The sequence below is a fragment of the Penicillium soppii genome (assembly GCF_028829465.1).
Source record: "Penicillium soppii strain IBT 18220 chromosome Unknown utg000010l, whole genome shotgun sequence".
Classification (NCBI taxonomy): Eukaryota; Fungi; Ascomycota; class Eurotiomycetes; order Eurotiales; family Aspergillaceae; genus Penicillium; species Penicillium soppii.
In genome coordinates this window covers 2,618,655-2,641,268 of record NW_026643240.1, presented here as the reverse complement: position 1 = coordinate 2,641,268, position 22,614 = coordinate 2,618,655, and the positions used below count along the sequence as shown (strand labels likewise).

The 22,614-nt window shown below is 45.4% G+C and overlaps 12 protein-coding genes across 12 annotated transcripts; 8 read left to right on the top strand and 4 right to left on the bottom strand.

Annotated features, from left to right (window-relative positions):
- Positions 1–215: 215 nt before the first annotated feature.
- On the top strand, positions 216–2,803 carry N7529_011657 (class I SAM-dependent methyltransferase; the record flags this gene model as incomplete). The annotated part of the gene is made up of 3 exons (XM_057247183.1): positions 216–602; positions 666–986; positions 1,040–2,803. 3 exons carry the CDS (start codon positions 216–218, stop codon positions 2,801–2,803), a joined length of 2,472 nt encoding a protein of 823 aa, XP_057092532.1.
- Positions 2,804–3,151: 348 nt separating this feature from the next.
- On the bottom strand, positions 3,152–4,966 carry N7529_011656 (MDR family MFS transporter; the record flags this gene model as incomplete). Its single annotated transcript, XM_057247182.1, has 1 exon — positions 3,152–4,966. One exon carries the CDS (start codon positions 4,964–4,966, stop codon positions 3,152–3,154), a length of 1,815 nt encoding a protein of 604 aa, XP_057092531.1.
- Positions 4,967–7,834: 2,868 nt separating this feature from the next.
- N7529_011655 (uncharacterized protein) lies at positions 7,835–8,794 on the top strand (the record flags this gene model as incomplete). Its single annotated transcript, XM_057247181.1, has 3 exons — positions 7,835–7,936; positions 8,001–8,581; positions 8,677–8,794. The coding sequence occupies 3 exons, from the start codon at positions 7,835–7,837 to the stop codon at positions 8,792–8,794; spliced, it is 801 nt and encodes a 266-aa protein (XP_057092530.1).
- An 801-nt stretch (positions 8,795–9,595) lies between these two features.
- On the top strand, positions 9,596–9,889 carry N7529_011654 (uncharacterized protein; the record flags this gene model as incomplete). The annotated part of the gene is made up of 1 exon (XM_057247180.1): positions 9,596–9,889. The coding sequence occupies one exon, from the start codon at positions 9,596–9,598 to the stop codon at positions 9,887–9,889; it is 294 nt and encodes a 97-aa protein (XP_057092529.1).
- Positions 9,890–9,952: 63 nt separating this feature from the next.
- On the top strand, positions 9,953–10,560 carry N7529_011653 (uncharacterized protein; the record flags this gene model as incomplete). Its single annotated transcript, XM_057247179.1, has 3 exons — positions 9,953–9,974; positions 10,012–10,333; positions 10,392–10,560. The coding sequence occupies 3 exons, from the start codon at positions 9,953–9,955 to the stop codon at positions 10,558–10,560; spliced, it is 513 nt and encodes a 170-aa protein (XP_057092528.1).
- A 1,357-nt stretch (positions 10,561–11,917) lies between these two features.
- N7529_011652 (acyl-CoA thioesterase) lies at positions 11,918–12,619 on the top strand (the record flags this gene model as incomplete). The annotated part of the gene is made up of 1 exon (XM_057247178.1): positions 11,918–12,619. The coding sequence occupies one exon, from the start codon at positions 11,918–11,920 to the stop codon at positions 12,617–12,619; it is 702 nt and encodes a 233-aa protein (XP_057092527.1).
- A 638-nt stretch (positions 12,620–13,257) lies between these two features.
- Positions 13,258–13,870, top strand: N7529_011651 (major facilitator superfamily domain-containing protein; the record flags this gene model as incomplete). Its single annotated transcript, XM_057247177.1, has 3 exons — positions 13,258–13,561; positions 13,617–13,740; positions 13,792–13,870. 3 exons carry the CDS (start codon positions 13,258–13,260, stop codon positions 13,868–13,870), a joined length of 507 nt encoding a protein of 168 aa, XP_057092526.1.
- Positions 13,871–13,969: 99 nt separating this feature from the next.
- On the top strand, positions 13,970–15,286 carry N7529_011650 (uncharacterized protein; the record flags this gene model as incomplete). Its single annotated transcript, XM_057247176.1, has 4 exons — positions 13,970–14,067; positions 14,127–14,486; positions 14,545–14,912; positions 14,976–15,286. 4 exons carry the CDS (start codon positions 13,970–13,972, stop codon positions 15,284–15,286), a joined length of 1,137 nt encoding a protein of 378 aa, XP_057092525.1.
- Positions 15,287–15,836: 550 nt separating this feature from the next.
- Positions 15,837–16,268, bottom strand: N7529_011649 (GNAT family N-acetyltransferase; the record flags this gene model as incomplete). Its single annotated transcript, XM_057247175.1, has 2 exons — positions 15,837–15,997; positions 16,022–16,268. The coding sequence occupies 2 exons, from the start codon at positions 16,266–16,268 to the stop codon at positions 15,837–15,839; spliced, it is 408 nt and encodes a 135-aa protein (XP_057092524.1).
- A 652-nt stretch (positions 16,269–16,920) lies between these two features.
- N7529_011648 (alpha/beta hydrolase) lies at positions 16,921–17,820 on the bottom strand (the record flags this gene model as incomplete). The annotated part of the gene is made up of 3 exons (XM_057247174.1): positions 16,921–17,235; positions 17,313–17,695; positions 17,760–17,820. 3 exons carry the CDS (start codon positions 17,818–17,820, stop codon positions 16,921–16,923), a joined length of 759 nt encoding a protein of 252 aa, XP_057092523.1.
- Positions 17,821–20,482: 2,662 nt separating this feature from the next.
- N7529_011647 (GNAT family N-acetyltransferase) lies at positions 20,483–21,037 on the bottom strand (the record flags this gene model as incomplete). Its single annotated transcript, XM_057247173.1, has 1 exon — positions 20,483–21,037. The coding sequence occupies one exon, from the start codon at positions 21,035–21,037 to the stop codon at positions 20,483–20,485; it is 555 nt and encodes a 184-aa protein (XP_057092522.1).
- A 671-nt stretch (positions 21,038–21,708) lies between these two features.
- Positions 21,709–22,463, top strand: N7529_011646 (uncharacterized protein; the record flags this gene model as incomplete). Its single annotated transcript, XM_057247172.1, has 3 exons — positions 21,709–21,827; positions 21,906–22,233; positions 22,332–22,463. The coding sequence occupies 3 exons, from the start codon at positions 21,709–21,711 to the stop codon at positions 22,461–22,463; spliced, it is 579 nt and encodes a 192-aa protein (XP_057092521.1).
- Positions 22,464–22,614: the final 151 nt, after the last annotated feature.

The window sequence follows — 22,614 nt, the reverse complement described above, 5'->3', positions numbered from 1 at the left end:
ATATAGTACTTTCTCAGGGCTCAGAGGCCCAGGCACACAGGGGACTGTTGGCGCGACAGATTTCCGTCCCTCAGTCTATATTTCACTGGAACTCCTCATTCAATTCTTTATATAATTTGTGGTTAAGTTCCCATTTTTTAAATCTGTCCTCGTCACTTTTCTACCAAACTAAATTTCGCAAACTCTTCCTGTGCGTGAGGCAATGAGAGAGTATCATGGCTTTTCTTGGTGGTAACCCGTTACCACTTGATCTTGATCTTAAAATATCCATTGCTGGCTTCAGTTTTGTTGCTATTTCTGGTCTAGTGCTGTTGAAACTCCTTTACAAGCATAGATCAAAAGGCAAAAAAGCTCCCGGTGTCTTCAAGACTTTCTTGCTTTTTGCATACTCTTGCTTTATCAAGCCACATGGTGGAGATGCGAATGCCACGCAGCAGGATTCCCTAGAAAGCTTCTATAAGAACCAAGCTGGTATCTACGATAGAACCAGGAAGATTCTTCTGCAAGGTAGGGAGGATATGCTCGCACTCTTAGCTGCACAGCTCCTCGCCAGATGTGAAACGGGAAAGCAAGAAGATATTGCCAAACCAACATGGGTTGATGTAAGTTGTAATAATTGAATGAACCCGAAGTCCTCCTGAAGTCATGACTCATACGAGATGTAGGTTGGTGGAGGAACAGGATGGAACATCGAGGCAATGGGCACCTTTGTTGACGTTTCCAATTTCTTCTCAACTGTCTACCTGGTCGATTTATCCCCATCTCTTTGCGAAATTGCCCGCCGTCGCTTTCAACGTCTTGGTTGGAATAATGTCAAAGTCATTTGCGAGGATGCGAGAACATTCTCCCTCTCGAATTACAAAAGTGAGACTTCTGACAGGGATATTTCAGCGTACCTCCCTGCCTCAAACTACTTTTGCCCGAGAAGCATGCAGCAAAACCATGTTGCGGATCTCATCACCATGTCGTATAGCCTATCGATGATAGTAAGTGCTTTAATACCCACAAGTTGAATCTTTTTGACATCAACATTTACAAGCCTGATCATTACTCTGTCATTGAGTCACTCACTTCGATTCTTTCTCCTGGCGGTTTGATTGGTGTCATTGATTTTTACGTTCAATCCAAGGTAGAATTTGGATTTAGAAACTACACCGGTGGCTTTTTGGGACGTCACGTCAATTGGTTCATGAGAACCTTTTGGCGAGCATGGTTTGACCTCGACCGCGTTAGTCTTGAGGCCAGCCGCCGGGACTGTCTGGAGTACAAATTCGGTACTGTTCTAACTGTGAACGCCCGGAATTCTACTTTGTTTGGCATCCCATACTACATTTGGATAGGATGTCAGAAGAAGCTTTCTTATGATGTTGTCAAGAAAGCGGACGCGCTTGGGACAAATTCATCTTTTCCGTTACAGATATCTGCCAGGTTAAGATCTAAGGGCTCCGTGGTTGCGACGCAGAACATTTCAGCCAACCTACCGCTACCATCATTCTTCTACCAGAATCAGCATTGGCGTGTCTACTATGATGACAATCTTCGAAAGCACACCCAATTCAACAATGAGTATATCTACGCTTTTACCTGGGAAGACTCTCAAGTGGATGATCAGATTCTTAATCTGAATGCAGACGATGTTGTGTTGGCTATCACCAGCGCCGGAGATAACATTCTCTCCTACTCAATGAAGAGTCCGGCCAGAATCCACTCCGTCGACCTAAACCCCACACAAAATCATCTTTTGGAGCTGAAGATGGCATGTTACACATCCCTGCCCTATGAAGATTTCTGGTTGCTTTTTGGAGAAGGCAGACACCCCGAATTTCGCACCCTGCTGCTCAACACCCTATCACCACATCTGTCCAGCCGAGCATTCCAATACTGGCTGAACCATGTTCACGTCTTCTCTGGTCAGGAGAGGAGTGGTCTCTACGATACAGGGGGCTCCCGCCACGGTATACGGATCTTCCGTTGGATTTCATGCCTCTTTGGCTGCCGCAGTGCGGTTCAAAAGTTTCTCGTAACAAAATCTCTAAACGAGCAACGGGAGCTCTGGTTCTACAAGATACGGCCTGTCTTGCTCTCCAATATAGTCTGCAAGCTTATTGTCGGCCAGGAGAGTTTTCTTTGGTCTGCTCTCGGTGTTCCTAAGCACCAGCTTGCCATGATCGAAAAGGATCATGCCGAAAGTGAGGCCGTCACAGGGCCCGCTCCATCTGACCGTAAGACTCGATCCCATGCAATCTGGCGCTACATGGTGAACACCCTCGATCCAGTAGCTGAGCAGACGCACATCAGCATGGATAACCCTTACTACCACGTGTGTATGGCGGGTCAATTTTCACGCGAGTGCCACCCAGACTATCTCTCGCGTAAGGCACATACCAAGCTCTCACGCCCAGGTGCTCTAGACAGAATCAGCATCCATACTGACGAGGTCGATGAGGTCCTGAGATATATGACACCGGGCTCGCTGACTGTGGCTGTCATTATGGACAGTATGGATTGGTTTGACCCACACAGTGCAGCTGCCACTGTGCAGATCACCAATTTGAACCGCACTCTAAAGATGGGTGGCCGTGTTCTTCTGCGGTCCTCGGCGCTGTGTCCCTGGTATATCAAAATTTTTGAGGATCATGGATTCTCCTCTAGGTGCATGGGCTCACGAACAGGCGGCATGTGCATTGATAGAGTCAACATGTATGCATCCTGTTGGCTTTGTACTAAGACTGAGAATTTACCGCTGTTGACACCCGAAATGGAGTCCATGGACGGATCTGATATCGACAGCTTCTTTGCCTGATGCTTGTTTCCAATTCAACATTAACATGAATGATGCGAGGGAAGTCGTTACAACATGGAGAAAGTACGAGATGTGTTTGGCTTTTGGACAATTTGTGATAGTTTTGGCCACTTGACCGAAGAGAGTATAGGACACAAATTGAATGATGGATTATATTATTTCTGGGACTCATCCACGCATAGGTACATCAGTATCACCTGTGAGTCTACGTTTTGGTACAACTTCAGTGTCTTTGGTCCTTCCAGAACTAGCTATGTTGTTCAAAGAGAAGTCTGTTCATCTACCTATCAAAGTCGAAGTCACCAACTACCGCCAATTAGGTTATCCTAGGATTTAATTACACCGCATTTAAGTCTCCGCTGCGCCTTGCTGCTGGGCAAGCACTCGGGCAGAGGTCTGTAGCGGAATGTTGACGTTACGGCTTGTTTCCTCCCCGGCTGCCCCTTGTTGCAATCCAAACTCAGTTTGCAAATCCTCGCTAAGCGCCAGTTGCCTAATTGGTATGCAAAGAAGAAGACCAATACCACCGAATGGAATAGCAATCCACCATACCCATTGTAAACTTTCTTGATACACACTTAGTACTTCTTCCATTAATTGCGGCGTATCCTTTAAACTGCGCATCAGTCCGTCACTAGCCATCGCATATGCGCCCCCATTAGCAAGTTTCCCACGCAGGGACACATCGCTAACGCGATACAACAGCTCCTGGACCCGGGCGTTGAAAACAGTGGTGGGGATTGCAATGCCCCAAATACAACCAAAGCTGCGCATAAAGGCCCACGTTGAGGTTGCAGTCGCCACATCGGACTCGGGAAGAGATGCCTGGATAGGGGGTAAAGTACTAGAAAAGATCATTCCCGAGCCCGCGCCGAATAGTACTTGGAAGCCGGCCCATTCGCGGGCGGGTGATTGATCGTCCAACAGAGAGAACAAGCCAGTGGCGATCGTGAGACATATATAACCCAGGAAGTGATAAGCCCGGTATTTGCCCGTGGCGGCAATCAAGACGCCGGTAATGATACCAAGGGGTGCAATGGCAGCAGTGATCGGAAGCACAAATAGTCCGGATTCTGTGGCGGTCGAGCTGCGGATTGCCTGGAAATAGATCGGAAGGAAATACCCGACCCAGTATAGCAATACAGATTGAATAAAAGCTATCCACAGTGCACAAACAGCCGTTGCACTCGAGAACAACTGGATCGGAATAGAAGGCTCGCGGCAGAACCGTGACCGTTGATGGGCATAGAAGAGAAATAAACCTGCAAGTCCTAATATCAGGGGGACAAGGATGCGCCATGAGCTCCAGGGGTAATCAATCCCTGCCCAACTGAGCGCCAGTAGTACCGAGACCACGGTGGCCGTAAGAATGGCGTTGCCAATGTAATCAATACGCAAAAGCTGATGCAATATGGTACCACTACCACGTGGGTGCGAAACGCGAAGAAATAGCACAAGTAGTATGATTGAAGCGGCACTCAAAGGCAAGTTGATGTAGAAGACCCAGCGCCACGATACGTACTGAGCGAAGGCACCACCCAGCACTGGGCCAACTACTGTCCCCACCGCCCACACGGCTGCCATAAGAGCTACATATTTTCCTCGCTGTCGAAGAGGGACAAGGTCGCAGATCACAATATCCACAAGCGTGTTGATGCCACCCCCACCGACGCCCTGGATGGTTCGTCCCACAATGATCAGACTCGTGTTATTTGCTGCGCCAGCCATGGCGCTCCCCATGGCGAAAATGACCACTGATATGATCATAAGCCATCGGCGGCCGAAAATATTGGCCATTTGACCGAATAGTGGCAGAACCACCGTCGACGAGAGGATGTAGGAGTTTGTAATCCACATGTAGGATTCCCCAGCCCCAATATCAAGAGCGATAGTGGGTAGGGCGGTCGAGAGAATGGACGTGTCCAAAGCCGAAAGAAAAGTGGTCATACACAGCGCTGGAAAGACAGCCCAGAATCGCCATGGCTTTCTTTTGGAGGGAACGAGCCCCTCGAGGTGTGGTACTGGTGCTTCGTGCTCGTGTCTTGCTTCATGTGGTTGTTTGTTTTGTCCCTCTAGGCCACCGCGAAATCGAACTTGAGGAGGCAGACCTTCCATCACCGGCTCGTTCATCACGCATTCCGTTTTCGATACCATAGTCGCCATGGTATGCGTGTGGTGTGTGATGCGTGGTGCAGGACGGGTGCAATGTTAGCAATGCAAAATCTGGGGGCCGTATTGTAACAGTGTGTAAGAGTACAAAGAGTTACAAGTTCAAGTTACATGAATACGTCAACGTCCAATCGGGTTAAATCAGACGGACGCTAGGCGTTTTATATATTGGCTTCGCTTCCACAAAATGTACGCGGATCCGGGGATGATCTGACGGGTGACGTGCATTCGGATATCCATTTAGCTCCGTTTGTTCAATCTCTTTTCCTTTCTTCCGGTAGCATCCATGCAAGCTGACAGCCGGGGCAATGCCTTCGGAAACTGTCCGTGAGCAATTAATTGGCCACGTGGTATTTATCTGGCTCATCTTATGGCTCTTGATAGTTTGTAAGGATGCACATAGTGATTCCGAAGGTACTTACTATGTATTTTGATCATCACCTACATCATGTGACCTTCTACCTCTTTACAATCTTCCGGCTCACTATATTCTTGCTGCTAGATCATGCCTCACTCCTTGTGTAGGTGCGTGAGTTTTATGATACAGTAGATTGGGAGTTGGGTTAATGGCATAGAAAAGTCCGCTGTCTTTTTAGTATATATACTATGTGTGATCCGTTATCATCTAAGAGGGAATACAAGAAGCTGTCTCGCTTTGTCGAGACGAATTTTTGATTCCAGCCCGTTCTTTTTTATTTACGAGACGACAAATAATTCATCAGAGCCAAAAGTCATTGGACGGCAAATATATGTTGAACTATTTAATTTAAGACTCAGTATGCAGAGATAGATCCCCACTTTTGGGCATTATCGGAGGTTGGGGGCTCTTGGGGGTTTTTTTTTTCTCAGACTGGCAGAACTGAGTGGCTCATGTTGTTATGAAACAGAAGGGTGTTGACAAAGTGTCTATCTAATATTTGTAGCACTAGTCGAAACTCCATAAGGGAATATTGATCAGAAATATTACGGCGATTCGCTATCTTGGCTTGGTAATCCTTCTTACTAGAAAAAATCTGACTCTCAGATCGAATCTTCTAAGTTTCCGACATGCATGTTGATTATACCTTTTCCCTAACGCGGTATAGCAGGTTATAGTTGCAAGTGCACTGTAATGTCTGATGCTAGTAGTATATTTGGCTGCGATATAGGTCATTAGATAATTCGAAGCACTGGTCTTCGGTCGAACTATATATAATATTATTTGAAGAAGAAAGATAGCGGAGGCACCTTCCATAAAAGGTTAAAGCAATTGTCATCTGCTACAGGTCCATCCACTTTGACCAATCTTTTTTTCACCGGCTTTACAACAGCTTCTTGGGTCTTTCCGCCTTCTGTCGCTATTGAAGAAATCCACAGAGGTTTTTTATGTGAGAAGAATACCTGCTTTCCGCGACACTGTTGCAATGATTTGTCAGTCTGAATCGCACGAAGTTGGTTCCTTGATGGGGATTTTCATACTTTTCTATATATTACCACGCTTAGATAGAGACAAATTAGGGGGGCTTGGGGTCCCAATTACTTCTGCAGAGCATCCCCTGGTGGAATAAGGCCTGCTGTCGGGGTAATCGTAAAAGGACATGCGTCCTCCCTCAAACAAATCCCATATATACTTAAATGGGGTTAATGATGCGAGAAAGGTCGGGTGTAGATGGAAGTTGGATGGATTTGGAATTCGTCTTGAGCTGCCTCATTGAGTACATAATAGGTGTCAATAAGTCTTTACCCACTACCTAGGTACCCTATTTACCGGCGAAAAGTGCCGATTTCAGACCCTTTTCCCTCCATATTTTATAGATGATTTGCCTTCTGAATTATCTTGATAATCACTATTTCCCATACCCAAGACAAGACATATATCAATTATATCTCTAGGTATGTTTTATATAAACCTGTAAACTTGTAAACTTTTGCAGATGATTTTGGTCAAAGGTCAACTATGCAGCCATTAAATATAACTGAGGTTCAAATTGGAGATTGGATTTTTATCAGTTGCCACTGAATAGCCATGTATATTGAATTATTTGTAAAGAGATGATTTGTTAAACTGATACTCAAGTTTCATTAAAAATAATCTAAAAAACATGTTAGCACATAACTTTGTGGAGAAAAATAGGCATAAGATCGGCACTTTTTGCTGGTAAATAGGGTAGTGGGTAAACTCTGGAGACTTATTGACGGGGGGTGTACGTATACTTGCAATGTGGCATGTCAATGGCCGCTATTTCTGATAGTGTACTGAATTTTCTGATTTGGACTTGACTTCAATTATGTCACGGGTCAACCAAACAATAAAACTGATCCCGAATCCGCGCTTGCCCAGAACATGGTATATATTTGGATCCCAACAAAACGCCAGTGTCAACAGGATAGTAGCAACCGTTTTTTGATCAAAATTGTTATTTTTCGAGTAATTAGGGCACCTTAATTGTTTCCAGCCTACTATACGGAACACATCGCACCAGTGAAGGTGGCCTGATGACGAATGTCCCGCCTAATTTGAAAATGGAACCTTGGAAGACATGGCCATCGATACATATATAGTCAATTAGGGGTGAAGAAAGAGTGGGCTGAGCTCTGCCGGTAGCTTACAAAAGCTATACGTGCAGAAAAAAAGCGAAGCAAAATTAGACGAGCACTACCACAATCAATGTCTGGATTATTGACTTGTTTATCAATGAAGGAAGACATCTGCGAGCTGTTGCTAACAACGTACTGATTCTGCCTAAAGCGGTCAGAGTTTTCGATTACTGATGATGTCATCCCGTGTGCGCGGACCCGACTTCACGAATATTCCAAGATTATCTCTGGCGCTCCACCTCGTTGAATTCGAATTCAATATCTTGACCATTCTGCTTCATAAATATGTCTGAAAAGCTAAAGGATGTCGTGGGTGCTGAAGCGAAAAGCGTTCGAATGGTCGCCCTGGAGATAGTCACGTCTGGCGCATACCTCTATCCATTCAAGGTGAGTAGCCGTACTCATTCACAAGGCTTCATACATCTCTAACCAGAGATGATGCATACTGCAGGGTATCTTCTTTTTCGCTACACACAAAGACTTATGGCGTCCTTTTATCTCTCGCGCCGGGCGAACCCTAACGCTAGGGCTAGGAGTAACGAGTGCGATGTTCTTCTTCACGTACATGCCGCAGATGGCTATCATGGCTTTCACCAGCGGCCCCCTAGCCGCTATTTCCGCAGCGCTTCTGGTTCTCAGCGAAAGTTCTGCCATCACAAATGTCCTCTCCCGCTCGTTCCTCGTTGAAGACGCCCTCATTGATACATTCGATGGCACTCTTGTCGCCCGTGGCCAGGAGCCTCTCGTCGCACAAGGCCGCGAGATCAAATCCCGCTCCGGAGGAAGGGACGCGATTGCTAGACTGGGAAAGATCTTCACTCGTCCTATCGCACGGCTACATCCCAGGGCACTATTGCGGTCGTTGCTCATTCTACCCCTAAACCTCATTCCTGTGGTCGGCACCGCACTATATATTTTTGTGCAGGGCAAAAGAGCAGGCCCCATATTCCACGCAAGATATTTCCAGCTCAAGGGATGGAACGCTGCGCAGCGAGAAGAGTGGGTCACGAATAACCGCTCTGCATATACTGGGTAGGTCAACTCCTTGATGTTATTTGGTTTCTTTCGGGACAATGACACCGTTCCAATCTATCATTTTTCTAAGCTGACTTTGACTCATTGTTTAGACTTGGAATGGCGTCCTTCCTCTTGGAGATGGTGCCATTTGCCTCAATAGTGTTCTCATTTACCAACACCGTCGGGGCAGCACTGTGGGCTGCGGATTTGGAGAAAGCAACGAAGTAGCCAATTCAGTATCTCTCTAACATCAACACTAGAAATATCAAATAACAAAATATATCTGACCCCACATATTCCAGGTGACTAGTGGATCCTACTGCTTTGTCTCTGCTGTCCTGTCTTATCAGAAACATACGCGAACTTGACCAAAGGATATGCTTTAGAGACCTCAATCCTGACAGAAGAGTTGACAGACTTACGATTATTTAGAGATTGCGCTTTAAGTTCCTTGATCTGCTTTCTCTACTCCAAATAAGAACGCGCTGAGGACGTCAAGAATGTGAGGTTCACTCTCACTTCCATACTTCGACAGTTGCTGATCTCAGGAAGCCGGGCAAACACAGAAATGGTATGAATGTTATGACCAGCGATCAGCAAAATTGAAGATGAAGACCCCGGTCTTTACTTCGCTATTTGTTGAATCGCAGAGTTGCACGGCGTTCGAGCGTCAAGGGGCTTCCTTGGTGGTTACTAGTGCAGACAATGATCCTATAAAATCGAAAAAGACTCTGATTGGTTTAGAGCGGGCTCATCCACGGAATCCAGAAAGCTAGTCATAGCCTAAAAAACCCGGCATCGTCATTTATACGAGAAATCTTCCAATTACAAAGAGCACAATACGTTCGTTTGATTCCAATCTTTGAAAGGATGACAACTCAAATCAATTGTGGAATTTCTAATCTACCCAGGAACCAAGGCTTGTTCCCAATTGTTTGGAAGATCAACGCCACCCGCTATGAAACAGTGGTGTTGATATCCTGCGATATTGGTCTCCAATTCCAACATCATTGATTTGTCTCTTCCTCAATGCCTACCAAAAGCATGAATGAGCCCAATCCCGGTATTTCGCTTCAGCACCTTGTTTTCTCCCAGGCCATGTTTACCGACGAACTCCTGCATTATCCATGGGACGGAGATGGAATAGCCAAAACCCCGTATATGGTGGAGTGGATTAATCAAGACCCTCAGAATCTCCGCCAGATGCCAGATCGGTTCAAGTGGTCAATCAAAAGACCAAATCAACTCTTCGTTGCTGTTCTGAAGTCGGAAAACAAGACTCACCGACTAGTCAATGCTGAATTATCTGACAGACTGAACTGATAGTATACGAGACCGAAAATTGAAGTTCGCCGTTTTCCTCATTGTCCTTGAAAACTCTCGCAAATGGTCCCAATATATATCTGGGGTGTTATTTACTAGAATGTCGGTTGGCTAATTCATAGGTTGCATCTATTCAATTTTAGATGACAGTCAATGCAAGAAACTCGCACAACAGGGATTACCAGCGAGCCCTCCTCCCAAGGCACGCTTTATAACATCAATGGCAGGAGCGGTGACCTTGCTAATTGGACTATTTCTGTTTCCTTGGATAGATGACTCAAGCATTCACTGGATAGTGTGCGAAATTGGGACTGCGATATTTAGATTTTCTCACGTCTGCATAATTTTGAGCATGGTGAGTTACTTGGTTGACAGCTACACTAGGTGCGCTGCGTCCGCTCTTGCGGCGAACGCTGTCATCCGAGCTCTCTTTGGCGGCGACTTGTGAGTCTTAGTTTCCTCCGAATCTTATAACCTTACTGACAACTACGGGTATTTGCAGTCCGATGTTCAAGACGCCGATGTATCATAATCTGGATATCCACTGGGCTTCTTCTATACCCGCCTTTTTGGCTGTTGCTTGTCTGCCTTTTCTGTGGATTTTCTACAAACTCGGTTTCTTCAATTCGGCGCCATATCTAATATGCTGCCGTGTCTGCGACAAAACCTGAAGCCATGAATCAGCGTGCAGCCCACCCTAGATCCTGCTGTTCCAACATGAAATCCAGTTGAATTTCTATGCAAATGCTCTCTTGTTTGTCTCACATACTCTTGCTTCAACTGTAGTATGAGCTGCGTCACTTTACTGAAGTTTGAAACCTCAGGCTCAGCGAATCCTTCCATTATAATATAGTTTCTTTGAATCCCCCACCCACGGATGCGTGGCAAAATTGGCGACATCTTGTATCCTACATGTTACTTCAATTTTGAAGACGGTGAGGTTCAGAAGTTGGCCGCTGAATTTAGATACCTAATTCTGAAGTGAAAAAACGTCATGACTGGCTCAGATCAATGAGTCCGGCCTAAATTTCGTAGTTGAATACTAGGCCTTGCTTGGTTAGAATAAATTATGGAAAACCCTAGTTAGTCTGGCCGCATATTATGATGGTTTTTGTGATTTTTTTTTATCTTTTCCAATCAACTAATCAGCCGCGCATAGGTTCGTCCTTGAGCGCACGCCGAAAGGCACAACACAGGGATGTATAGTTATGGATTGTGTAACCACACTTATGCCTAAGATTACTGAGTAATGCTGATTATTTCCTCTCTGAATCCTCACATACCGAATTATCATGTATAGAGCGATCATATACCACCCAATGCAATGGATTTTACGTAGCACAATCCAACACTGACGTCTGTTTAATAGCTCACGTGAAGCTCTTCGAAATAACGCGGCACAACCTCTGTATATTTCCAATCTTGAAATTCCAGATGATCAACGAAGGGATAATGGGGTACCACGATCGGCCACTCGGCCCTTTGCATCTGCTAGCAAAACCTGCAATTTCCTCATTGCGACATAACTACGCAGCCCTTAGACTTGCATGGTCGCAACCTCGCATCTACATTGTGTCACAGATAGTATCGGCCTCTATGGCGTCGTTTCAGTTTATTTATACACAAGCCGGTTAGCATTCAATTTATTCACGATATATCCAAAGCCGAGCACCGCGATTCATTATTGACATCCCCTTTATCAGAATGACTGTCATCAACTTTGCCAGAATTATGTGCACACGTGTACTGGAAGTGATTTCACGGTTCTTTCATAAAGTCCTCGACCTCATTCTCTTCGTATTGAGCTTCAAGGTGTTTCCTTTGGCCTGGCATGTAAGCTGATCAATACATCAACCCGCAAACGTCTTTGAGCTCCTACTAAATGAAGATTAGGCAAGAAATTTTTTCTCATTTCTTTTTCGCAACAAATTAAATAATCGACCCGTTCCTCTCACTACACTTAATACGCCGACCGTCTTCCTACCGACTATATGGACATCTAACACGCCATTAGGCGAGATAGACATAATGGGCCACAAAACCAATTCATCATATGCCACAGACTTTGATGTCGCCCGAAACTATCATCTATGCTCGCTCTTCCGAGTTGGACTGAAGAGTGGGGGCGATTTTTCCTTCATCAGCCCCCAACCGCGTGATGCTTATGGCACTGGGCCATTGTTTCCGGCACTGGGTGGAGTGAATATTACGTTTCACAAAGCTATTCGCCCGCGGCAGAAGTATGAGATATCGACTCGTGTTCTCTCATGGGATGATAAATGGATACATCTCATTTCACACTTCGTGGAAAGGGGAAGCTGCAAGCCTGTTCATTTTACTGATCAACGGAATCCCCAGCGCGATCCTGAGATGAACATCGGTGATTTGACACAAATGACAAGTGCTGATCAGCATCCATCTTCACGGCCTGTCGTGTACGCCACTGCGATGGCGAAAATTGTCTTTAAAAAAGGCCGCAAGACAGTTCCTCCTCCTCAATTTTTAGTTGATTGTGGTCTTCTTCCTGGTAAAGAGAAGGTTGTTCTGCACGGGTCTATCCAGAACGCTTGCGAGGAGGAAAAGGTCGATGATAACGATATGACCAAGATTAGAGATGACATCGAAGAAATAAGGACCGCGGGCTATGAAATGGCGGAGCGGCTCAATACTCTGGCCGAAGGAGAGTCGTTCTATAACATGAGCGAGAAGGTCTTCTTTTCCAAGCGCTGAAGGGCAGCGGCTTTGTGTTGCATTTGCCTCGCCAGAAGATCCAATTTTGACGACCACAGTCACACTACATGATGGGCTCTATAAATCAATATATGCACGATTTATCCCTGGATGTGATCACGGATTGAATCTATAATTCTAGCGTAGGATGATCAAATATGTACATATGTATACAACGTACCCATGTACTGACATGGCCTAAGTTCAAATTATCTTGTAATGAGAAGCGAAGAAATCTGTTTTATTCCGAAAGCTGATGGTGGCTTATCGTTTCCAAAACGGACCAGCTCTTTAGATCGAATAAAACAGGTATATTGCCCCTCTTGGTATGATCTCATGCTACTTTTCTGTGTAAGTGGCGATGTACTAGAATCTAGAATCCACCCACACCAGAATGCCGGGTTATCGAACCCTCGTCACAAAACATTTCAAGAAGAGTGCCGTGCATTGGAATGTGGGATACCCAAGCTGGTAGTGTTGTTACACAGCCTAATTTACCCACATTTTGTGTCTTTCGATTTTAGTTTGATTACACTTTATGTTTCAATGAATTATATCTATAAACTTATAAATAGCCGGCTCTGTCTTTCCGAATATGGTGAAAGCATTCGCTTTAAGAATATTCATCAACCCTCACCATGGACCAGGAAAAGTCTGAGATAGACGAGGCCGACATTTCGGATAGACCTTTCTCTGGTGCTAGCCTCGAGGATGAGAGTGAATGCCTTCAGGGTTGGCGATTATATTTCAGTTTAATCGGGTATGAATTGCTTGATTTTATTGCTTTACAGATGCTTATCAGCCATAGTCTATTGACTGGACTATACTTAGTCAATCTCGAAGTGACAATTGTTAGTACGGCACTCATTAAGATCACAGACGACCTAGACGGATTTGAAAAAACAAGCTGGGTTGCAACAGGGTTCTTAACAACTTATACTGGTATTTAATAGTGTCCTACATGGAGATTCACTGATACTGACAGATCCCCGCTTAGCATTTATGTCCCAATGGACGAAGGTGAGCAACATAATTGGTCGCAAGAGGACTGTACTTGCTGCCAATATCATATTTTTGGCTTTCTCGCTTGGATGCGGCCTGGCTCAAAATATGAACCAATTGTGAGTTTTGTGAATGCATTTCTTGAAACAGCAGTGCTAATATACTACCAGGATCATCTGTCGATCTTTCCAAGGTGCTGGAGGGGCAGGGGTTTACTCGCTGACAATACTGTGCATCTATGGTAAGTAGCAACAATAACGGCCTCATAAGGCCAGTTGAAGAGCCAGCTGACAGAGGTTTATCTTTGAAGAAGTGGGACCGAAAAAAAGAATCCCATTATACGGTGCTATGGTTGCCGTTACGATTGCACTCGCATCTCTCACTGGGCCCATATTTGGTGGAGTCCTGGCCCAAAACTCAGCGTGGAGATGGACCTTTTATATCAAGTGAGTTGGATCTCTCAACTGTAGGATCTGTGTCAAGTTTTGTTAATAATTTATGGCAGCCTTCCACCTGGAGCTTTGGCAGTGCTGATGTTATTGATTGCCTTGCCACCTTCCTTTGGAACCGTCGCACCCCAACCATTATCTTCCATGCTTCCGAGTCTTACTTTATTCAAAAAGCTTGATGCACTAGGCGGTTTCTTACTTCTGAGTGCATCTCTACTACTGGTGACTGTACTGAATGAGACGAACATAGAATTTGATTGGTCTTCTGGGACAGCAATTGGACTCCTCGCTCTTTCCGGCACCCTATGGATTGCATTCTTTGGATGGGAGTGGTATATACCAGATTATATGCCAGACATCGAACCAATGTTCCCAAAGCGATTTGTCTACAACAAAGCATGGATGGCAATGTTATTGTGAGGACATTCAGATTCTCTGCGTTACCAAGCCCTGACATTATAATCTATCTCACAGGACCAACTTTCTATGTGGCTGTCCTTGGAATGTGGTAATCATCTATCTGGCTCAACGATTTCAGGTTCTCACCAAGTCTTCGCCACTTGATGCTGGCATTCACATCATACCATACTCTGCCGTTGCAACCGTTGCAACTATGCTGGCTTGTCTCGCAAGCCGCAAGTTCCGTATCCCTGTGGTCTACTTTGCACTTTTTGGATCAATTCTTCATACTGTTGGAATGGCACTTTTGTCAATACTTCCTGAGACTGAATCCTACCCAAGTGAGGGGTATGGATACGAGGCAATTGCTGGTGCAGGTGCAGGTATCACAATTGGCATTTTGACTTTGGCCGTGCCATTCATCGTTGAGACAAGGGATCTAGGTAAGTAAAATGCCTTCCATCCCTCAAAATATCAATCTCCAATCCATCTGACATTCAAAACAGCCACAGCCACCGGTTCCCTCAATCAGGCTCGATTTTTGGGCGGGGCTGTTGGATTGGCTATAGCGTCGAACATCCTTTACGGAAAGCTCAAAAGCCAGTTGTCGGATGAATTATCCCCCGAACAGGTCAATCAAGTGCTCCAGAGAGCCGGTGATATGGGAAGCTTACCTCAAAATGTGCAAAAAGCAGCAATCGGTGTCTTTGCTGCAAGCTATAAAGCTCAATTCCAGGCTATGATTGCCTTTGCTGCAGCGCAGATCCCTACATCATTTTTGATCTTCAAGCGTGGGGGTCAATATGTTGCTTCTTGATTATGTATCTGGAAGCTTGCATGAGCTAGTTATGGTTCATGTTCTATCCCTGTTATGCGGAGAACCTGGCAAAGAAGAATGATGACGCCAAGAGTATTCTCCTCTCTATCTCGGAAGGTATCATAAATTGATGAAATTGCCTACTCCAGGAATAGATTATACATTTTCTTTTTTTTTTCGCATTGAAATCTGGAGTTTGGGTAATTTCGGCTACCAAATTAAGACATAGGTAGCACTGTATGAGAATGTAGCACATATCTGCTGTGACATCCTTATGTCGGTCGAATGATTTAGGAGCGGTGTCGATACACACCAGTTCAGGTTCCCTTCCTCTTTCTCAGTAGGGAAGATAGTCATTGAGAGACGCTAAGCCTTCATGTTTGCATTTCTGCGTAGAACTCAGTTCACTCGCTGACTCCCGGTTAGCTGATGTCGCCATACTTTGGTCGCCTCTGGTTATAAGATGGATGCATCAGCCAGTCGGGGGATAGAACTCGTCGCCAATGTAGACAAACCCGAACTTCTGCAGTAGATAGCATGAAGCCTTGCTTTATGGATTGTGACCTGCAAACAGTTCTGTAACATGTTGGTGCGCAAATGCATAATCAATAGCGGCACGGCTAGCTTCGGCAGCCAGCCCAGACCCCAAATAATCGCGTCTCAAATGAATTCCAAACTCCATAGCGCTGTTTTCAATGTCCATGGAACGCACTACACAGCAGCTAACATACTAACCATTCTCTTCCAGGAAGATTGACCAGTGCTGTATACCGTACTCAGCTTGTGATTGCAACTCGGCATATACCTTTTGCCCCACCTCGGTCACATCCAGGGCACCACGCGCGTCAATATAGCAAGTGACTTCTGGGTCGCCCCAAAATGCTAATGCCAAGCTGACATCATTCTCAGGCCAAAGACGAAAGCCAACACGTGCTGAAGTGACGAAGTATTTTGGGACGCTGGAACTGCCAGAGTCTGCCATGCTCGACAACGGGTGTGTCCTGCCTCATGCGACCCTTCGACGCATGTGCTTTGAGGACTGAGAAAACAAATGTGACAAAACTTCTTCTGGTCAATCTCAAAAATTTGATGCTTGGTCCATCTATCAACAGTCGTCCAGCCAGATGTTGCTTTCCGGGTCGGTCGTAGTCGACAGAACGAACGGGGTTCTCCTCCCCACTCCATACACACCAACCTATGAGGGCCAGCCCAAATCTTTCGATTATCATCAAGGAAACAGGAAATCTATGAGACACGAAAATTCTGTCCACTATTGATAACACAGATGATGACGGACGTCTGGTCGTGGTGAGGGATCTATTTGCTGTTAAATATGGACCTTGTGTCGCCGAGAATCAAGGCTATGTTTTACCTTTCATTGAGCAGAAGCTTTCCATTCCGGTGCCACGGCCTCACGCGATGTACCGGAACGAAGACACGCTATATATTGTCGTAGAATACACCCCCGGGAAATCCTCAAGCTCCTAGATACATTATCTAGCAGCTAGCTTGAAATGATCGATACACTGACAAGCTAATTGTTGTGTACAGTCGCCGTAATTGAATCTTGCTCAACTTGAAAATTGAATTTGTAACAACAGGATTTCATGATCATCCAAAAGGTCGCATAATCATCAGCCCTCCAAATCCTCCCACTCATCCTCTTTATTCTCATTCATGTTATAAACATGCTCAAAAAATAGAGCTAATGCGTTCAAGAAGTCATCCGATCGGGGGACATGATGAGTACCAAGGAAGTAATACAAAGAGGGGTCTTTGCAAGAATCTCGTAATCGCAAAGACTGAGATTCCTCAATCATTGTATCCAAGGTGCCAATGACATGTAAGATTGGTGTTTCAATCTTTGGACTATATAACGGGGTGTAGGTGGGGTGATCGAGTGTAAATCCAGAAATTGAGACCGCAAAGTCCAAGGGGGGATGATTTATCTTTCAAATAAAAAGACTTGTTAGTTATGAACTTAGTTTGAGCCACGAATGGAAGGTCTTCCTTCCCGGGGACATACATTGAATGAAAAACCACCTATCGATTTTCGCTTCTCAAGTAGAGAGCATACTATAGCAGCAACGGTAGCACCTGTGGAGAAACCCATAATACCAATGAATGGCCCGTGGGTTTCAATAAAGCGTAGAACATGGTCAACAGAAAATTCAAGACCTTGAATGCGATCAGCTTCAACATCGCCATGCCCCCACGCCCGCATGTTGGTACTTTCCCCGTGGGTGCGGTCAGGATCAGCGGGCAAGAATCCCGATGGATAATAGAACTCGACAGATTCAAATGGTCCCCGAGTCGTATCCTTCCGTAGAGAATTGAGCAAGATCCTTTCGACACTAGGCTGCAGAAACTGGGTCTTGCAGCGAAAGAATTGTCCAGATTGGCCATGTCCTAGATATGTACTTGGTCAATTTCTCCATTTCAGAAAATAGTCCAGAGCAAATGTGAGTCCCACCATGTAGCATCAAAACCTTGGCACAAGATGAAGTTGGACTTTGTGGTTTTTTGAATTCCATGTTTATGTTTCCGACAGTGTAAGATGTTCGTTCGCCGATGACATCTCAGATTCAGTGATTGAGATAGTCTGTCTCTATTATGTACGTTCCGTACAGATTCCAAGAACGCATGTCATAGGCCTGTATATTGTTGGGTTACACATAGGAGGTTCATACACCATGACGTTGGCAGTACTTGAACCAAAAGGCCAATTGTTTGACAGTCTGTAACAATTCAAGGACATTCGACACTAAGCCCCTTTCTCGGGTAGGTATATAGAATGAATTTGAGAGCCCCTTACGTGATTGGTTGCGTTGTCTTAACGTAGCACTGCCAGAGAATGATCGTCTCTAAGTAAAATTTGGCATTGTTGTGTAACGTCAGTGACGAAGCAGATGAGGTCATCAACAAGTACAGACGAATACATAGCAAATGATTCAATCTATCGGAAGTTAGTATAAACAGCACAATACACACATAGGTGGCGATATAATAGATTTGCCGGAAATGGTTATCCCTGCCTTTGATTCCCAATGTGGCCACACGAGTTCTCAGAACTAGTGCACAGCATGAGATATGAGAAGTCTATCGGCTTGTTTGTGATTTAGGTACTAGAATATAGCAGCCGTTGTGCGACAGCATTTAGTTTAAATTGAATTTAGGTCTCGGGATCTGTTATGAACCGTGGGGCCTGACACTGTACGACGCCGGGTTTCCGTTGGGATTGTCCTATTGGATGGGCCAGGCCCCCGTGTAACCCAGCATATACTTGCTTGCCTTCGTACTTGTTTAAAACCCGGGGATATGGCTCCCATTGCACAACCAGATTATCAGCATTGGTCGATCCTCGTGACCACTGAAATCCACATGGGTCATGCTGTTAGCTTTGGCCTCCGATACTTCCCTTTTGAGAGCACGCTAAGCCAGAGTGAAAGTGATGACCATAAAATGACACTAAGAGCTTCATGCGAACTGCTGCATGAGCGATGAACAAAAGTTTATCTCGAAATTTCAGGAAGAACGTCATATCTGAGTTTGAAGGAACTCGAGACTAGGTGTGCGTAAAAATGTGATACAATGGAAAATAAGGGCTTTGACCGACTGACAAACAGCCTTGATTAGTTCCACAGGACACTAGTCTTGCATTTACTTGTCTTCTGGTTGCCTCTGGCCCGACTGAAAGTACATTTACATCTTGCGGAGATACCAGTACGTATTGCCAATTTGGTAGAATTGAAGAATTGAATATCTGCCCGGATTTCCCACGTGTGGGTTCTTCGATTACAGTATTCCGGGATTAGTATAAGGAATAGCGTACCACTAGGAAGTATTCTATTAAACCAATCACACCCAATCACCCTAAATACGGGGCAAAAGGATATCTTTTCCATGCTTCTAGCATCTCATCCCTGACAGGAGTTATAACCTTACGAAGCTCTTTGACCATCCCTTCGGATCACATAGAGTTCTATATTGGCACATAATATATGAATAATCGTGTCGCCGCACACCCACACATTACAAGGAGCTAAGCTAAATTTATTTCACTTAATTGTTATTATGGAACTATATTATACCTTAAATGCTCAAGTTTTAGTCAACTTAGTCTTCAATATAAGTCCAACTTAGAGCTAACGTCGAATTCAATTCAGGTTTAGTTCAGCCAAACCTCAGATGGAAATTGCACCAAAAGTTTTCATTGACCAACTTGGGATGTCTTGTCATCTACCCATCACATCTCACTCACTTAAATCACCGCAAACGCTCACTTCATCAGCGGAATCCGCTTCGGTGCTTGGATTCCACGCTTTGTCCTTTCGCCCACAAACGGCTTTAGTATCGTCATGATCGCATACATCCGATGATTATTGACGACGAAGACACTTCCAAAAGCGAAGTTGTTGACGTAAATATGGCCCCTCTTGGGTTCACCCGCCATATGACGGGGCATAACGACCAGAATGGAGCACCTGGCGACTCTCAATACTCGCTCCCGGGGCTTTCCGTCAAAGATATTACAAAGGCACTTGAATCTGCTTCCAAATTCTGTGATGAGCTCGATAAAAACCTCATAGCACAATACGAAGTGCTATCCTGAAACCAGTCCCACAAAGCGATGAAGAGCGGACAGTCATTGGCCGAGTTGCTCTGCATGACAGCCCAGAAGTATTTGCACTCTTGGAATGGTCGGAACTATTTCCGGCCCTGTCTGGTCCATTTCTCATCTATCTCTATGTGACCTTTAAGATATCTTTTACGATCTTCCGTCTGATGAAGCGCATCGAAGGCGACTTGGCGACTGGGATAGGGATATACTGATAATGCACGCAAGGAATGCATCACCATACGCCGCCAATTGAACGAATCTGAGTCTGTGATCAGAAAAAGAATTCTTCCAGCTAGGATTTGTCCTCCTGCCCTGTCAGATAATGGACTGCTAGCCCCTTGGTATTGCTTTTTGTCGAGAGACTGATGCTTCTTCTCCGATTTCATCTCAAATTAACATTGGCATCACATTTGAACGCCGATATGACTTTCCTCGCTTTTACTTAGCGCTCAAATGACTACCCAAACACACTTAATTTCAACCAAATTGCCCTAAACCTGAAAGTCTGCAGAGTTTGATAATTGAGGATCTATGATAAATACATATCCGCGAAGCCTGCAGAGTATCAACATATCTCACAACGGTTTTTGATCCAACATTTTCTCAAACTCAACAAAGCAAAGATCATCTGGCAGGGTCAAAGCCTCATATCTCTCCCTAGGAAAAGGCGAAGTTTCCCCTGTCTCTTTATAGCCGTGTCGAGTGTACCAAGAGATGAGTTGTTTGCGATTCGACAGAGCATTCAGTCCAAACGTTGTGACGCCCCAAGTTCGTGAGCCGTAGTCCTCGGCGTAGGCGAGCAGTTGACGCCCCACGCCCCCGCGCTGCTGAGCTTCATCGACTGCAAGCATGAAAATTCGAGCATGGTTGGTGCCCCGCTTGGAGGTTCCGATTGAGCCCACAAGCTTCTCGTTCTCGTCGGTTGCCATCAACATGACACTGTCCGGGGCGGTGATCATGGCCATGATCTCTTTGGGGTCGATGCGGAAGCCTGCAGAAAGGCCTAGATCATCGGTCCATCCTGGCCTGCTGTCTTCGGCGCGGAACGCGGACTCTACCAGTCGATGGATCTTTTCTGCATCCCTAGGAGTCGCAGGGCGGAATTCGAGATTGCCGCTGATAGTTTCCATATCGAAAGATTTGTCTTTGGTGCAGCGGATTATATGAGATGTTTCGAGAAGCTGCTTTTGGGTACAGGCTCGGGCGAAAAGGAGACTGCACTTATACCACTTCTGAGTTAGGGTTTAGCAGTTGATAAGTGCGACGTGTACTCTGCACATGTAATCAAAAGGGCGCGGCGGTTGTCATCGAATAATCACGCTAAGGGCGCAGGTGAAATTTGCGGCTTTTTTTGATCTTCCCAAGCCTCGGAAGAAAGATCATGTCATTTTAACTCGACTTGTTTTAGTCGATCAAATGATTACTGTTTACAATAAAAGTCTTGAAACATCGTTGTCGGCCTTCGGCGCCCGGAGCCAACTGGCCAATCATCATTATTTGAGTTTTTTCTTATTCAATTTCTCTCGAAATATATCTTCATTTCCTTTAATCATCTCAAAATGATTTCGGCGTTTCTAACATCTTCACCGATGGCAAAGGATAGATAAGAGAAGCATCTATGGTTGCCCGGATTTCCAGGCGGAGACGTAGGTGGATAACGTCAGCAATAATGGTTTCGGCCCACCACCTATGGACCGTGTCCGTCGGCATATGATGCTCTACGCGATAAGAGCTGCAATTTGATCAATTTCAAGCCTGGAAACCTTTATTGATTAGTATTCTGGAAGTAGAATTCTCCACAATGACAACAGCCGCGCTTTTCGGATGCACCGGGGCAGTAGACTCACAAATCCTGGCTACCCTGCTAGCCACAGACGCGTCTTCCTCGGTGAAAACGATCTCAAGAAGACTCCCAAATGCGTAGTCCTCATAGCTCCAGGCAATTGAGGAAAACGACACGTCGAAATGGGGCAGTATAATCTCATAACTATCTCCCAGCCCATTCCTGGTTTTCAACGCAGTCTGCACCACAACAGCGACGGCAGGAAGTATCAAGAACCAGTGGAAAATCGACCATGACCTGTGTATTGGTAACGCTCGCGCAGCTAAAGATGCAGGCGTAAAGCCAGATGTCTATATCTCAAGTGTGGGCACGAGAAGTTTGTTGTGGGGCTGGGTGCCGTACTCCAAGATGAAAGTCGGCGTGGAGGGTGCCATCAAGGAGCTTGGTTTCGAGAATGCTATCATTCTGAGGCCAGGTATGACTATCGGGCGGGAAAGATCTAAGGCTCCAATTCTGGAGAAGCTTGTGGAAAGTCTAAAAAGCGTGGGACGGAGTATCCGGGATAAACTTGGCAAAAATTGACCTGATGGGAATTTGAGAACTTCTGCATGCTGCTTGTTAATGAGGCGGCTTGAGGCCAGGATCTATCCACCATCGGTAGAGCAGCTGTGGCGGCTACTCATAGGACAGAAGAAGGGAAGGCGTTGTCGCGATACTGGATGTTAGAACAAGCTGATATTGTTCAGCTTGGTAGAGATGAGTGGAAAGAGTAGCATTCTGTTCATCAAGTTCAATTGTATTCGGTGGCAAGCCGCGAACAAATCTCAGTCACACACTGTCCGTAGATAAACATCTTGCCCTCCTTGACGTTGCGCAACAACCTCATCGCTCACCAGGGTTTCTGATGAGTTAAATCTTTTACTA